This window comes from Bos indicus x Bos taurus, chromosome 12, assembly GCF_003369695.1.
Source record: "Bos indicus x Bos taurus breed Angus x Brahman F1 hybrid chromosome 12, Bos_hybrid_MaternalHap_v2.0, whole genome shotgun sequence".
In the NCBI taxonomy this organism is placed as follows: Eukaryota; Metazoa; Chordata; class Mammalia; order Artiodactyla; family Bovidae; genus Bos; species Bos indicus x Bos taurus.
The window spans coordinates 49,978,540-49,995,988 of record NC_040087.1 but is presented as its reverse complement, the minus strand read 5'-3'; the positions used below and the strand labels follow the sequence as shown (position 1 = coordinate 49,995,988).

The following is a 17,449-nucleotide window of genomic DNA, read 5'->3' as shown; positions in this document are numbered from 1 at the left end:
TTTGCGACCCCACGGGCTATAGCCTACCAGGCTCCTCTGTCCATGGGATTTTCCAGGCAAGAGTACTGGAGTGGGCTGCCATTTAGGGAAGAGGTCAATTAATAAAGAAAACAACCCAAGAAAACAACGTTCCTAGAGGCAGAATTAACTCTGCTGGGGTGGTCAGAGAATGTTTTTCAAAAAAAGTTAAGTATTTTATTTAAACTCATTGCTGGGAGACATCTTTTGAGAAAAGGGACCAGAAAAACACTAGAGTCATTGCAGAGGACTTTGTGGGTCAGGGAGTCATGAGAAAATCAGCATCGTGAGGGCAGAGGATGGAGGATGGAGACAAGAGGTTGGAAAGATTGAGGCTAAAGTCTAAAGCGATCAATGTGCTATTCCCGGGAGTTTGGACTTTGGGATATATGCAACCACTGAAATGTTTTAAGACACAGAATTATGTTTGTTAATAGGAAAATAAATTGGCCAACAGTGCAAATGATGGCCTGGAATGAGGGTGAGAATGAACTCTGGAAACTGGGGAATAGTGTTGCAGGGGCTTCCTGGGTGGCTCAGGGATAAAGAATCCACCTGCCAACTCAGGAGACATGGGTTCAGTCCCTGGGTCAGGAAGATCCCCTGGAGAAGGGAATAGCAACCCACTCCAGTATTCTCGCCTGGAAAATCTCATGGACAGAGGAGCCTGGAGGGCTACAGTCCATGAAGTTGCAAAGAGTCAGACACGACTGAGTCCCTTGTTTCAGGAGTGAGCAGAGAGTTCTGAGCCAGGCTGTGCCCAGAGTCACTCAGTTGTTTTTTGTTTTGTTTTGTTTTGCACACTCAGAGAATATACATAGATGTCAATTGCAGAAGTGTTGAACCCTGGGGAAAGGCCAGGTCATTTTGGAGCACCTATCTTATAGGTCATTTTGTGCAGAAAGAAGAAGTAGTGACATCATCCATGCTTTCATTTCAGCAGAGAGGGAAATCTGAAAGGGGAATTCAGTCTAGTGAATTGACTCACATCATTAGTTCCAGAAACTGACAGTTTACTGGGAGGGCAGCTTTGTGTACAGCTTTAAAGGCGCAACACAGGAGGAGAGAGCGTCAAGTCCAGAGAGGACTTGTGTGGCCTGGCTTCTGACTTTGGAATGCCTCTCACTGTTTTCTTCTCTGCAGATGGCCTGGACAGGAGTGAGCTGCTGCCACTGTCCCCTCTTGCTCCAACCATGGAGGAGGAACCTCTAATGATATTCATGTCTGATGAAGATGACCCAGAAAAGGGTGAAGAGAGAAACAAGTCGGAGGAACTGAGGTGTTTGTGGAGAAAAGCTATACACCAGCAGATCCTGTTGCTTCGAATGGAAAAAGAAAACCAGAAACTTGAAGGTTAGCTATTCAAACGGGGCCAAAGGGCATGATATGATACTGTAATTTAAAGGTGTAGTTTGTTAATACTCCACCCCACACTCATTCTCCATCTGTATACACACTTTTACTAGAATAGCTACTGATGAAAATTGTTACTTTCTAGTTTTTGAGGTGGTCATGACAGGGGAAAGGTTAGCCTAAGAAATCTGTATTTCTGTTTGATAGATTTAAAACATCAGATGCCTTTTGAGTATATTTGTGTGATAGAAGGTAATAGAATGTATATAATATGAAGTCAGTGGCTTTAATATGACTGAAAGTTTAACATCTTTGTGTATAATTTAAAAAAGACTTAAACATGAAAAAGTAAATTCTCTTCAAATATGATTTTCAAACTTCAGGTCAATTGTATTCATAATATGAGAAATATTCCTATTTCAAATAAATTATATTGTATCCAATACAACCAATTATCTATTAACAAATCAAAAGTGCTATGTTTTGTTACTATTTTATGAATTTTCTATTTAAAAACCATATTGAAGTCATTAAAATTTTAATTGGACAGTTTATAGCAGCTATTGTACTATTCATAGTGCTTGACTATTAAATTTATGAATACCAAATGCATTAGAATGTGTTTTCCAGACTCTGAAATAATGATGTCATTTACCCCAGTGCTGATAGAATCACACACAGGGAGATGTGTAGACAGTACCAAAATCTGAAACATGTATTAAAGCCCTTATCTTGGGCAAATCACTTAATAGAAAGGGCCTTTTTTCACATTTATAAAATGAATGGCTTAGCTTATGCAGGCCTTTGACTTTTAAGATTATTGGAAAATTATAATCTAGGTTTTTCTCTGACTTGCTTTTATTATGTTGTCTTTCAATGAAGCTTGTTTTAGTATAGGCAGGTATTCACATTTCTGTGTTCACCATCTAAAGATTCCTCTTACTATATCTATTGTTCAACTAAATTTTTTACTTTTTAGTTTGCTAGGGCACAATTTATTTTTGCTTAACGCTATATTCTTAGCAGAATGAAAAGTTTATAAGACTTTTAAATATCTTTAGGAAACAAATCTTTTCTTTCAAATTAAAAAAGCAATTAATTGTTATTAACATAGCTTTTGAAAGTTTGATGTGATAAATGATATGCCCACTCAAGCTTCCATAGATTTTGAAAGGAATTTATGTTTTTTGTAGTTGATTATATCTTGAACTAACTCATAAACAGAAGAAGAGGTTGAAAAAAGATGGTTATCATTTTCTTAAAACATTTAAAGCATGAAATTGGATTTCATTAACAGGAGTATGTGCAGTAGAGTATTATATTAAATACTAATGGATAATTTTAGAATCATAGACTGTTTGAACTGGAAATGGCCTTAGAGATTATTTAGTTCCATTTTTCATTCTGCAGCTGAGTTAGTGACTGGCTTGGGGATGCTAAGAAAATTAACCTAAGGTCAAACAGTGTTATACTGGCAAACAAATATGAAAATTCCAGTTTATTTACCACAGTTTTTAGGCTTTTTCCCAGTACACCATATTGTATTTCTCAAATATATAGCTAATATAAAGAAATTGAATGTTTTACTATAAATGACTGCATATTCTGTGTATTATATATGGCTGTATAAGTTGACAGAGTAAAAGAAGAGGTGACATTTAGAATATATGATCAGAAACCTTTGTCAGTTCTGTTTTTATTTCTGTACTTAAGTAACAAAGACAAAAAAAAACAGCTTAACATATTATAAATGTTAGCCAATGGATAAGCATTTTTTCATAGTTCTTTTGTTCTTACCTCGTTAACCAGGGCAGATATTAACTATTCTTACTTAGCTATTCCTACTTACTATTCTTACTCAGGGTGTAGATGATGGTTATTATTATTTTAAATGAATAATGATCCAGAGAAGGTTGGAGAAAAAAAATCTGAGGAAATATGCTTCATCCATTATGAAAAATATAATTAGTAAAGTTATATATAGGATTATGTTAATTATTAGCTTTCTCTATGATAATCCTAGAGAAATATAAAACAAATTGTTGCAGTTCAGTTGCCAAGTCATGTCTAACTCTTTGCAGCACCCCAGGCTTCCCTGTCCCTCACTATCTCCCAGAATTTGCCCAAGTTCATGTTCATTGAATCGGTGGTGCCATCTAACCATCTCATCCTCTGTTGCCCTCTTCTCCTTCTGTCTTCAGTCTTTCCTAGCATCAATGTCTTTTCCAATGAGTCAGCTGTTTGCATCAGGTGGCCAAAGTATTGGAGCTTCAGCTTCAGCATCAGTCCTTCCAATGAATATTCAGGGTTGATTTCCTTTAGGATTGACTGGTTTGATCTCCTTGCTATCCAAGGGACTCTCAAAAGTCTTCTTCAGTATCAGAGTTCAAAAGCATCAGTTTTTTGGCAGATACTGAAAAGCAAAACTAAACTATGCTAGAAAGCCATCTAGTGGTATCTAGGAGGAATTTTTGATAGTTTGATTTATCTTTTGATTATGTGTGGACTTATTTTTACTGCCCTGCCAGAATAGTAGTCTATTATAAGATGCTTTAATTCTTTTGAAATGGCTTCAACACTAAGTAAAGAGTAATACTCATTCTGCTATTTTTGTGCTGTCGAGGACTTTGGATGCCTGACAGAGATTTGTGTTGCAGGAGGTAAGCTGGCTGAGCCCTGGAGCTTCAGTGATTACAGATTACACTTAGAGCTTCTGTTCCATGTGGTCCTAATGAGAGAGAAGAAATATGCTTCCATGTCTTTTCACCCTTCTCCCCTTTTGGAATCAATTCTTCAAGATAAAGCTGAGGTGTAGATACTGGTTGCTTTTATAAACATTTCTTTTAATGAACTCTGGGCTTAGATTTTAGACAATCAAGTCAGAGAAAATTTTGTATTATTTTGAAAAATGAAAATGTTAACTTCAGTGAAATGCACTTTCCTCTTAAAGATGATTAAAAATGGACACAGGAATATGTAACCTAGTGTCTGCGTGGCTAAAGACAGTGTGGGTAACTCTGGAAATAATTATAAAAATGTATCAGGCTATCATGATCAAATATTTATCAAATCAGGGTTAGCCTGAGGCATTATTTTCTCATAGATATAGGATATAAAATATTAACATTTTAATGGTATTAACAAACTGTCACTTTTGTAGTTATCTATCACATTTGTCAAATATTTGAAATTTCTAGCCTGGAAAACATGGTTTGTTTTTTATGTCTAGGAAATTTGTCATCTGTAAGATATAGAGTAAAACCTCCTTAGAAGTTATTCCTGTGTCTTTTTTTTTTTAATACATGAAATGACTCAAAATTTGAGAACTTTTCATGTATCTTTCATTTTTTACAAAAATTTTCATTTTGAGAAAATGTTAGTGGTTGATTCCTAAAAGCCATATGCTGAGGTTTTACAAAGGCAATAAAACATTACAAATTCTGTGTTTTAAAACTTAATAGTCTTAATGGAAACTCTTTCTTTCTTAGCAAGCAGAGATGAACTGCAGTCCAGAAAAGTTAAATTGGATTATGAAGAAGTTGGTGCATGTCAGAAGGAGGTCTTAACAATCTGGGATAAGAAGTTGTTAAACTGCAGAGCTAAAATCAGATGCGATATGGAAGATATTCATACTTCTCTTAAAGAAGGTATTCTGGATCATCTTAATCATCTTTTTTTTTTTTTTTGAAAAGTTTCAGAGATTGTTTTGACTCATCCAGCTTAAGCATAATTTTCTCTTTGTCGTTTCCTATAAAAAAAAGGAAAGTAGTTTGTTTCCTCCTGTAGTTAGTGACTATGTTGGTAGGAACATGGTGCTAACGGAAGTCCTATCCCTGAGGAGATAGCAGGCACGTTTTCTACAGTTTCCTGCCTCTTCAGTCAGCTGTTTTCAACTGAAGAGTTATCACTTACTAAGGAAAGAGCATGTGCGTTAGTACAAATCTTTAATCGTATCCATAAAAATATCTCGAACTTATAAACTTGACTCGTTCCCTTTATTTGCTCAGAAGTATTTATATATATATATATGTTCACCTACATGTATGTGTTTAAACAAATCTATATTATTAGCTAGCAATCAGTTGTCCTACCATCTATTTTTTCTTTTATTTATTTTTGAAACATTGCTTTTATTCAGCCTTATATTACACTGCCGCTTTGTCATATAAAATGACTGACATTTAAACTTCTTAAATTTAAAGTTAAAACTAACGTGTGAATTGCTTACTTGTGGTTTCTGTGACTCAGATTCAATATATTAAAATGAGAATCTCTATGACCTGCTGGGCATAAAATAAAGATCCCAAGTTAACTTGACCATGAATCTTAAAAGCCTATGATACTGTGAAACTGTTACATAATTAAGTTAAAATTAAGGTTAATTTTGTAAGATGCTGTGTTTGCAAACCTGGTACATGTTCTTTTTCCTTGAAGATATGGACCTCCCAAAGATTTCTACTGAATGCACTGTTTGGGAGACAAAATAGTGGCTAATCAAATGTGTGTGAGATGTAGATCACACTGTTCTTCGGTATGACTTGCAGAGATGTTTTAGAGGTGCTCATCTTCCCATTTCATATAAAACAGAGTTGAAACTTCTTAGCACTGTGCCCACAGCTCTCCTTGATCTCTCCTTTCATTTCTCACCTCACTTTCTACCTTTCCCTACCTTGTAGCCTGTGCTTTGAAGATGCTAACTAATCTGCATCCTGGTATGACACAGGCCATTTCTTTATTTCTTCCTTTTTTTTAAAATAAAGATATTCTATATTTTTTAAAGCTTTAAGTTTTTGCTTTTCATATTAACCCTTAGTCTTTTCAAAAAATAATTTTTCTTTATTTAGTTTTGGTTGCACTGGGGTCTTCATTGCTGTGCACGGGCTTTCTCTAGTTGTGGTGAGCAGGGACTGTTCTTTAATTGCAGTGCGTGGGTTTCTCATTGCTACGGCTTCCCGTTGGAGAGCATGGGCTCCAGGGTCCTGGGCATCAGTAGTTGTGGCACACGGACTTGGTTACCTCTCAGCATGTGGGGTCTTCCCGGACCAGGGATCCAACCCACGTCTCCTGCATTGGCAGGCGGATTCTTAACACTGGACCACCAGGGAGATCTCCCCAGCTCTTTCTTGATTAGATGCTCCCTTCCCTCCCTCTTCTGTCCTCTCTACCTTCTCCCCATTTCCCGGCTCCCCTTCTTTCCATCACATGTTCTTCTCACTCCTCCTCTGTGCCCCCTTTCTCTGCCCCTCTCAGGGCCTCCATACATTCTTGCCAAAGTGATTGCTGCCTACACTCCCAGCCTGGAGAATCCTGTTCTCCCTCAGCAGTCATTAAATACCATTTCCTCAGAATGTCCCACCCCCCAACCCCAAATAAAATAGTTTTGCTTTGTTATTCTTTCTCATGATTTTTTCCCTTTAATTGTGCTTACCATAGTTTATAATTTTGTATCTACGTGTTTATCTGTTAAACGTTTTCTCACTGCCCCCCTACACTCCTAGCACCCAAGACAGCATCTTACATGTTATTTACTAAATGAATGAATGAATGAATGAGACTAATTTTCCTGAGAATGGATTTATTCAACTCTCAATGATGAGGTTTCTTCAATGCCATGCTCTATTCTCTGCTATATGTTAGATGCTCAATAAATATTTAACTAAGGTGAATTACCAGACTTCTCTGGTGGTCCGGTGGTTAAGAATCTGCCTGCCAGTGCAGGAGCACAGATGTGTTCCCTAGTCTGGGAAGATTTTACATTCTGTGGGGCGACTAAGCCCAGGCACCACAACTACTGAGCCCACGCTTTAGAGCCAGTGCTCTGCAGCAAGAGTAGCTGCCACAGTGAGAAGTGGACACAGTGCAACAAAGAGAAAACAACTGTTTTCTCGCTGCAGCTAGAGAAAGCCTGCATGCAGCAGTGAAGAGCCGACACAGCCAAAAATAAATAAGGTGAATTTCCTTTTTGAAATTGTTATTGGATGGTTAACATAACAGCCCTCTCCTTAACAGTGATCCATTTAATGGGCTAATGAAAGTTACCCTCTAAAAATGACTTTTTATGTAAGATCATTCATTCATTCAACAAATATCTAAGTAGCAAGGTATATTCTTGGATTTCATCATTCAGAGATGAAAATATGCTGATTATTCTCAGGGAGTTCACCATCTAAGTGAGGAAACTAGACAGACATACAGTATAGCACTAACTCTAATCCAATATGCTAATGTTACAGTCCGAGTCACATAGTATGTGAGAAGGGAGTCTTACTCCTAGAGATGTTAGGGAGAGTTTCTGCAGAAGAATGACATACAGGCTCATTCCTTAAAGACAAATGGAGATATAGTAGGCGATCAACTGGAGAAGCTTGGAATTCCATAAAGGTAACAGTAGAAACAAGAAACTGGAGGTCTGGAAATAACCATAAGCTTCTTGAGTATGTGAATACTTATTGTATACTTAATATGGCAGGGAGTGGGAGGTAATGGAACTAAAAATAGTAGTTTCAAGGCATACCCTGTGGAGGACCTTATAATTCATGTTCAGGAGCCTGTGGTGTAGTTTTTGGGCAAGAATACTTTCAGCTTCTGCAGACTGTGACATTGCATTCCAAAAAGATTAGTGCCATTAAACCTTCCTCTACCCAGCTAGATCTCAGGAACCTATCCCATATCTAGTCTTTTTGGACTGAAAGCAGTGAAATAAAATTACCTTTCCTGCAGAGAATTGAATTATGTCCCTCCCAGTGCTTTACTTCATGTCCCTTAGCATAAAAAACATAGTTTTAACATACTGTGAATTGCTTGTTTTGGTTTTCAAGCACACTGGAGTTACTATTTCATTATACATGAATGAAGCATTATATAGCCTAGCTCCTTTCTTCTCAAAGGCTGAGTGACATTCTGGAGCACTCCCTTTGTATTGTGTTTACCATTTTTATTTCATTTTTTTGTGGACCGTAAAAATGCTATTTAATTCTCTTTTACAAAGTTACTTTTTAATGACAGATATTTAGAAATCAGAGTATGAATATTAGCATTTGTTACTAGCTTTAAACCAAATAAAAGGTGAAAATAAGCAGTCATACATTTCAGTATTTTACAATTTGGCCTCTGAAACTAGAGTTTGGATTCTCAACTGCACTAGCTATGAAGACCTGGGAAGTGACTTAGCCTCTTTCCGCCTCAGCTTTGCCATCTGTAAAGTATAGATAGTAGTAATTATCTGTCTCATTAAGTTATTTTCTGAGCACCTGTGAATAGTTGAGGTGCAGTTTCTGTAATTGCAATGCTCAAAACCTTCTGCTGCTGCTAAGTCACTTCAGTCGTGTCCGACCCTGTGACCCCATAGACGGCCGCCCACCAGGCTCCCCCGTCCCTGGGATTCTCCAGGCAAGAACACTGGAGTGGGTTGCCATTTCCTTCTCCAATGCAGGAAAGTGAAAAGTGAAAGTGAAGTCGCTCAGTCGTGTCCAACTCTTAGCGACCCCATGGACTGCAGCCCACAAGGCTCCTCCGTCCATGGGATTTTCCAGGCAAGAGTATTGGAGTGGGGTGCCATTGCCTTCTCTGGCTCAAAAGCTACACCTCCTCAATACATGTTGTATTAGGTTCTCAGTCAGTAGTGGCTGGTGTTCTTGTTACTATTGCCATTATTTTCCTCATTATTTGAGGGTTTCTTTTGTAAGGCAGCAGCTAGAGGGTTAAACTCATCAAAATATGCTTGCATCCTGTGTGGCTGTAGCCTGGCACACAGGACACGTGTATGTACGGCTGTGTGTATGTAGTAGTGTGGCTGCATTACAGTTAATCAATTGTGATTTAGCAACATCATTCCAGTCTTCAAGGCCTTGCTTTCTTATCTCTTTGATTGCAGGTGTTCCCAAAAGTCGACGAGGAGAAATCTGGCAGTTCCTAGCTTTGCAATATCGTCTGAGACACAGATTGCCTAATAAACAACAACCTCCCGACATATCCTATAAAGAGCTTTTAAAACAGCTCACGGCTCAGCAGCATGCTATCCTCGTGGATTTAGGTATGTCTGCCGTATTGATTCTAATTTACGAAAGTAAACAATAGGTCCTTTTGTTGAGTTTTTTTTTTTTTAATTTGGTTTTTGGTGTTGATAAAGATGATCTGTTGGTCTGCAGAGTTGCTGACTCTGTTCTTTCCTGAGGGCATATCGGCCTTATGTCTGGTTGAAGATACCCTAAATGACTGCGTGTGGAGTGAAGTCTTTATCCTCAGACTTGTACTCTGAAAAGAGTCATTTTGTATTTGAATCGTTATAAAGGTCATGTTCTCGGGTGCTCTCAGTTCTTGTTTTTGAACAACTGACTTTTTTGGGGGATAGACAATTATTATTTTAGTCAGCACTGGTCTTGAAATAGGCTAGAGCAGGTTTAAAGGGGCACCAGAAAATTTAACAAAGTCTACTAAATATTCTGGACATATTGCTGAAAACAAGCTTTTGAATAAGCCTTTAAAAAGCAATACGTATGTGGTATGTGGTTAGGTTGTGGAAAATCATGAATACATCTTTGGAGGATGAAATAAGAATTAACTGTCTTACTGTTATGTGAATTTCCAGCATTTATGGCAGCATTATAAAGTCACCCTTTTAAAAGCTGAGTTTCAAATAACTTATGGAAAGCAAAATGGTGTAATTAAAAAATAATGTCTCTAATTTTTCTCTAAATTAATGTTATATTCTGTTATTTAAAAATATGTAACTTATTGAATTAAATTGACATTGACATTTGAATTATCTTATATATATCCCTAAAAGTTGATTTATTTAAGGTGGCCAGATATGTTATTTCAGCCCATATGGGAAAATAAGGGATTACTTTACATTGAGAGGTCACTTCATTTCAGGTTGTATAAAAATCACAGGGCAACACTGACCTCTGCTCCTTTGGATGACAAACAACTTCTGTTGGGAAAAGGCCAATTAAGTTAATATTTTTTGAGCCCAGTAGAATTGAAAAGGAGAATTTTACTGAGAAACTGAAAACTTCAGTTTTTGTCCTGATGCTACCACTGAACAGTAGTTTTAGGGAAATTACTTTGCTTCTGAGTTTCAATCCTCTCTCTTAAATGAGGACAATGAGCCAGTCAATCACTGTGAATCCCCGCAGATGTGTGGTTCTGTGACCGGAAATGGATAATGAGTCTAGAAATTGGGATGTCGAATTTAGAGCTAGTCAAGATACCCTAAAAGATAAGGAGATGATGAGATCATGTTACAGGGGGGAAAAAAAGCATGGTCAGAAAAAAATGGAACCAGAATTAATGTCTTGAATAGACAGTATATTTATAGTTTTCTGTAGCAAGCATTTTAAGTGAAAAAGGCCATTTAAGTGAAATGATAATTTTAAAAATTGCTTATTTGACTTTGCTCATAGTCATCTGTGTTTCCTCAGCACATTCTTGTTAATTTCTCATATCTTTCCCTTTATTTGCTCTGCAGAAATAATCTTATCAGTTCCTGGGTGTGTGTGTGGGCAAATCACTTTTAAGCAAATCTGGTGGAAACATTAAAAAATCTGGCCTTCTTACAAGTTCTAACCCTCATGAGTAATCATTGCACAAGGAAGCTAACACTCCCTTCATTTTCATGACGCAAGGAAAGTCCCAAACCACTGTATACAGCTTTAGGGTGAAGATGGGTTTGTTTCAGTGTTTAGTACCAACTTTTTAGTGATCCAGGACTAACTTGCTTGCTGAAGTGTCTCTATGGTATTTTTGTACACAGAAGTGAATTTTAGAGGGGAATTTATTTTAAATCAGCTTGGCCCTTCATTATCCTTGACCTTCTTGGATTATACTGAAAATAAAAGAGGTCTGCATGGCTCATAGATCAGTTCAGTTCAGTTCAGTCACTCAGTCGTGTCCGACTCATGGATGGAGGTAGTTTAAGAAACAGGAAGCCAAGAATACTTGAAAAAAACAAACAAACAAACAAAAACTGGGGTATTTCCTGAATGATAGACTGACTATAAAAGAAAACAACCCCAAAAAGTCCCTCTTCTGTCATAATGTAAGAAAAGCAGAAAGGAATCTGCTATGGACTACTAAGATTTCTTCTTAAATTATATGATACCACCTGTAGAATTCTGATTTCAGTTGTTCAGTTGCTAAGTTGTGTTCTATTTTTTGTGACCCCATGGCACACCAGACTCCTCTGTCTTCCAGTATCTCCCGGAGTTTGCTCAAATTCACGTCCATTAAGTCGGGGATGCTATCAAATCATCTCATCCTCCGTCTTCCCCTTCTCCTTTTGTCTTCAATCTTTCCCAGCATCAGGGTCTTTTCCAATGAGTCAGCTCTTTGCATCAGCTGGCTAAAGTACTGGAGCTTCAGCTTCAGTCCTTCCAGTGAATATTCAGGATTGATTTCCTTTAGGATGGACTGGTTTGGTTTCAGTTAGTGGGTGGTTTCTATGTGAACTTAGAATTAGCCTTGATTTACAATCAGAGTAAGTTTTATATTCTATTCCCTGAGATCTTTTCTGCATATGTCTTTGATTTGTTTATGAACTTTTTTTCCCCCTAAAAATAAGTGCTTATTAGCATCAGTTATTTGCTCCTCTATCACATACATGGAGATGGGGTGATGGTCTGGCAGGTAGGACTTGGGACTCTCTAGAGGGAGAAAGACTCAATCAGAGGGGTAGGTACTCCAGGCGGTATTCAGTATTGGAAAAGAGCGTTGATTTATTCCTCGAAATTGCTGAATTGCAGTTTCACTCTGGACTCCAAAGCATCAGGGTATCTCAAAAATATTTTTCTTTTTTCTTCTGCAGGGAGAACATTTCCTACTCATCCTTACTTTTCAGCACAGCTTGGGGCAGGGCAGCTGTCGCTCTTTAATCTCTTGAAAGCCTACTCATTACTGGACAAAGAAGTGGGTTACTGTCAGGGGATCAGCTTTGTGGCTGGAGTCTTGCTTCTACACATGAGTGAAGAGCAAGCCTTTGAAATGCTGAAATTCCTCATGTATGACCTGGGCTTCCGCAAGCAGTACCGACCTGACATGATGTCGCTGCAGGTGAGTGGTGGGTCTTCACAAGAAACGGGTAAAAATCTTAGCGGAGCCCTCTTCTGATTTATAGTGAAAATTTAAAGAAATTTGGGCCCATTGTCTTGGAACTTGGATAAATGCAGAGGCATGTTTTAGTTCATGGTTTTACTGTGGGATTTGCGATTTTGCTAAACCGGTAAGTGTATGACACCCATATGCAGAGTAACTTTTCCACAGTTTCTGAAGCAGATAAATAAGCCATTCGAGTGTGTCCTCAAGTCCCTATTTCTTAAGTCTACCAGTTGCCTGGAGAAAGTATCATCTTTGCTCACTTTCCCTCATCTTATCAGTTGAAAAGAATCATAGATATTTTATTTAAAATCTAAAATTATAATGCCTTATTCTTTTACTTTGAGTGCATCATTGGCAAATATCTATATTGTGTTTCTTCTCAAACTTTCTATCTCCCCCCCAACCCCCCCTTATCTTAATAGTAGACAGGCCTTTATAGAGGAAAACGTGTTCAGCGTCGGTGGCGCTTTTTCAGTCTGCTTTTCTTATGTTCTGAAGAAGAACATTAAGATTTTTCAGTTAAGTAGTGTATTCACTGCCATTATTATATTTCAAACTTTCTGTTTATACATTTCTCCTCTCTAGTTTAAACTTCACTTTCCTTAACATGCTGTTTTCTAACAAAAAGTTCAAATTTTCACTGTAGATACGATATCTTAAACAACCACTACCTTGCAATTTAAAGCTTTCAGACATAAAAATATAAGGGAAGGCTTTAAAGAGAAAAATGTGTCAGGGTTCTCCTCCCGTGAAATGAGGTAGACATGATGCCGAGTTCCTCATAATATTATGCTTTAGATAAGAACTAAAATATTTTAAAATATAAAATATTTTTATAATTACAAAAATATACTTTTAAATATACTTTGTACTGGTTCCCAGTGATCAGTATTTGCATGTAGTATTTCAATCTTACCAATCCTTGGGCAAAATGATACTTTATTTTCACTCTATGAATGTTACGGTAAGTGGCGTTTTCTTGAGAGGATGAGTGGAGAGGGAGTGCTCCATTTTTTATTATTAATACTTCTTCAAGATGGAATTTTTGGTGGGGAGATAAGGCTTTGCTCTCAATGTTGGGTTTCAGCTGTGAGTTCTTATGAAGGGTGTACAGAAATCCTGATTTCAGGGTAGAGAAATCAAATACAGTGATTCATGAAAGTGAATGTCTCTCAGTTGTGTCCAACTCTGCGACCCCATGGACTTACACAGTCCATGGAATTCTCCAGGCCAGGATACTGGAGTTGGTAGCCTTTCCCTTTTCCAGGGGACCTTCCCAACCCAGGGATCGAACCCAGGTTTCCCACATTGCAGGTGGATTCTTTATCATCTGACAGTTGATTCCTAGTTGATGACTATTCGTAGGTCTATAAACATTCTGCAAGTGAAATAGTAATAACTATGGAAGGTTTTATTTTTTACTTTATTTCTAAACAGTTTATTGTGCCATATTGTATAGGAAGCATTTGGTACCCTTGTATTTTCAGAAGTAACAGTTTGGAATCTGCCATTAAAATTTCAAAGAAAGGAGTCACATGGTCTTGATTCATAAATTAAAAGGGTAGATACAGATATCACTTTAAAAATGCAACCTTTTTCCAATTTGAAGAAATTCCTCATCAATTTGGCATTATAAAAATTCATATACACTGGATTTATATGTTGATTTAATATGACCCACAATTACCAAGAAATATTTCCTGTCCATAGTTATGAAAATGAAGATGTTTAAGCATCTGTGGGGACAGTGTTCTTAGAGGCCATGAGACTGGGAATCTTAACTGGAAAATAGAGCCTTTTGATCTGTAAAGTGAGATGCAACACTTTTCTACTTTCTAGAACAGAAAGTGTTTCTTTTTCAATCAACATGATATTCAGAACTGGAAGTGGCAACAGGCTTAGGATCACTTGATAGGATTTCTGATTACCTGCATGGTGTGAGCTTGGGCACTGCAGTTCAGTTCAGTTCAGTCACTCAGTCATGTCTGACTCTTTGCAACCCCATGGACTGCAGTACGCCAGGCTTCCCTGTCCATCACCAACTCCCGGAGCTTACTCAAACTCATGTCCATTGAGTTGGTGATACTATCCAACCATCTCATCCTCTGTCGTCCCCTTTTCTTCCTGCCTTCAATCATTCCCAGCATCAGGGTCTTTTCCAATGAGTCAGTTCTTCACATTCAGGTGGCCAAGGTTTTGGAGTTTCAGCTTCAGCACCAATCCTTCCAATGAATATTCAGGACTAATTTCCTTTATGATGGACTGGTTGGATCTCCTTGCAGTCCAAGGGACTCTCAAGAATGTTCTCCAACACCACAGTTCAAAAGCATCAATTCTTCGCTGTTCAGCTTTCTTTATAGTCCAACTCTCACGTCCATACATGACTACTGGAAAAACCAAAGCTTTGACTAGACAGACCTTTGTTGGCAAAGGAATGTCTCTGCTTTTTAATATGCTGTCTAGGTTGGTCATAACTTTTCTTCCAAGGAGCAAGCGTCTTTTAATTTCATGGCTGCAATCACCATCTGCAGTGATTTTAGAGTCCCCCAAAATAAAGTCTCTCACTGTTTCCATTGTTTCCCCATCTATTTTCCATGAAATGATGGGACCAGATACCATGATCTTAGTTTTCTGAATGTTGAGTTTTAAGCCAACTTTTTCACTCTCTTTCACTTTCATAAAGAGGCTCTTTAGTTCTTCACTTTCTGCCATAAGATTGGTGTCATCTGCATATCTGAGGTTATTGATATTTCTCCCGGCAGTCTTGATTCCAGCTTGTGCTTCATTCAGTCCAGCATTTCTCATGATGTACTCTGCATATAAGTTAAATAAGCAGAGTGACAATATACAGCCTGGATGTACTCCTTTCCCGATTTGGAACCAGTCTGTTGTTCAATGTCCAGTTCTAACTGTTGCTTCTTGACCTGCATACCGATTTCTCAGGAGGCAGGTCAGGTGGTCTGGTAGTCCCATCTCTTGAAGAATTTTCCAGTTTGTTGTGATCCACACAGTCAAAGGCTTTGGCATAGTCAATAAAGCAGAAGGAGAGGTTTTTCTGGAACTCTAGTTTTTTCAGTGATCCAGCGGATGTTGGCAGTTTGATCTCTGGTTCCTGCCTTTTCTAAATCCAGCTTGAACATCTGGAAGTTCATGGTTCACATACTGTTGAAGCCTGGCATGGAGAATTTTGAGAATTATTTTGCTCGCATGTGAGATAAGTGCAATTGTGTGGTAGTTTGAGCATTCTTTGGCATTGCCTTTCTTTGGGATTGGAATGAAAACTGACCTTTTCCAGTCCTGTGGCCACTGCTGCATTTTCCAAATTTGCTGGCATATTAAGGGCAGCACTTTCACAGTATCATCTTTTAGGATTTGAAATAGCTCAACTGGAATTCCATCACCTCCACTAACTTTGTTCATAGTGTTGCTTCCTAAGGCCCACTTGACCTCTCATTCCAGGATGTCTGGCTCTAGGTGAGTGATCACACCATTGTGATTATCTGGGTCATGAAGATCTTTTTTGTATATTTCTTCTGTGTATTCTTGTCATCTCTTCTTAATGTCTTCTGCTTCTGTCATACCATTTCTGTCCTTTATTGAGCCCATCTTTGCATGAAATGTTCCCTTGGTATCTCTAATTTTCTTGAGATCCCTGGTCTTTCCCATTGTATTGTTTTCTTCTATTTCTTTGCGTTTATCACTGAGGAAGTCTTTCTTATCTGTCCTTGCTATTCTTTGAAACTCTGCATTCAAATGCATATATCTTTCCTTCTCTCCAGCAGGCACTCATTTTATCTGTAAAATAGGAGGTTCAGGGCTCTTTTAACTATGGACAGCCCATCATATTTGTGTCTGCTGTTTTCTATGTTAAGTGTAAAGCATCTTTTTATTTGAAGTCTTTGGTCTCTGCTTTTTCTCCCCCACTCTCTGCATCTCCCTTCCTCCAGTTCTGTCTCTTCCATTGGAAGATTTTCATGTTATCTCTAAGGTAGAATTGAAAAATTATGTATTATTAGCAAATGGCATCTTGTTATGAAAGTTCCTTGGAAGGAAGACTGAGTTATATTTTGTCAAAATAAATTTAATGTAAATATACCTTGATGGAAGAAATGTTCTTAACCCCCAGTTTAGAATGTAGGGAAAAAATAAGGTTCTACCAAAAAAAAAAAAATATATATATATATATATATTGCTTCTGTGTTAAGACAGTGGACGAATAAGGACAGAATGTTTTTGATGATAGGCTTTCTTTTTATTCTGCTAATTAGATGTCTTTGATTTTTGTACTACCAACAACGGCAATACTTAGAGCCCAGTATGTCTAGTTTCTAAACTGTAAGTGGCCTAATGGAAATAAATATATGATGTTTTTTCAACATGACTTAATGAGATTATAATCTCATTTTTTAAAACCTCTTTGCTTGACTGCTGCTAAACTTCTTATTTTATATTTATGACTTCCAGTGGCTCTTTAATTCTTTCCTTTTACAGCTTGTGTGGATCCTTAGTTTCCACAGATAGAGATCAAACATTTGCTATATTTATGTATAGTACTTTGATTTTTTAGTTTTGTGCTCTGAAAAACAGTTGAATTCATAATATAGTTGGTTATTTTTAGCTATTTTTATACTACTTAAGAATGATATTTTGATGCTGTCTAGAGAAAGAAGTTCTGCTAGATTTAGGAAAATGTTGAATGTATTTCACACCAAGAAGTTAAGCTGATATAACTGATCAAGGACTCATGACTCAATCTGTTACTGTGTAGATAAAAATTTAAATTAAATCACAAATCATGGATTTGTTTATTATTTGCTACTGCTTTACTTTTAACTACCCACATGTAAGACTTTAAAAGTTACTATAAGCTGTCTTTATAATATTTTTTTAAATATGAGTAATCAGCTCAGTAGCTAAATGAAATAATTTCTTTCTATAAACATTCGGACTGTACTTTTTGCTTGAATCTCCTTTGTCAAGAGAA

General features: G+C 37.4%; 1 protein-coding gene across 9 annotated transcripts in view; it reads left to right on the top strand.

Moving 5' to 3' along the window:
* TBC1D4 (TBC1 domain family member 4) overlaps positions 1-17,449 on the top strand; it is a 210,008-nt gene that overhangs the window by 178,168 nt on the left and 14,391 nt on the right. For all 9 annotated transcript variants that reach the window (XM_027557693.1, XM_027557691.1, XM_027557690.1 and 6 more), the window contains 4 exons: positions 1,162-1,371; positions 4,860-5,018; positions 9,245-9,403; positions 12,176-12,420. In XM_027557693.1, coding sequence (XP_027413494.1) covers positions 1,162-1,371; positions 4,860-5,018; positions 9,245-9,403; positions 12,176-12,420 — 773 coding nt within the window. The remainder of the gene's footprint in view (positions 1-1,161; positions 1,372-4,859; positions 5,019-9,244; positions 9,404-12,175; positions 12,421-17,449) is intronic.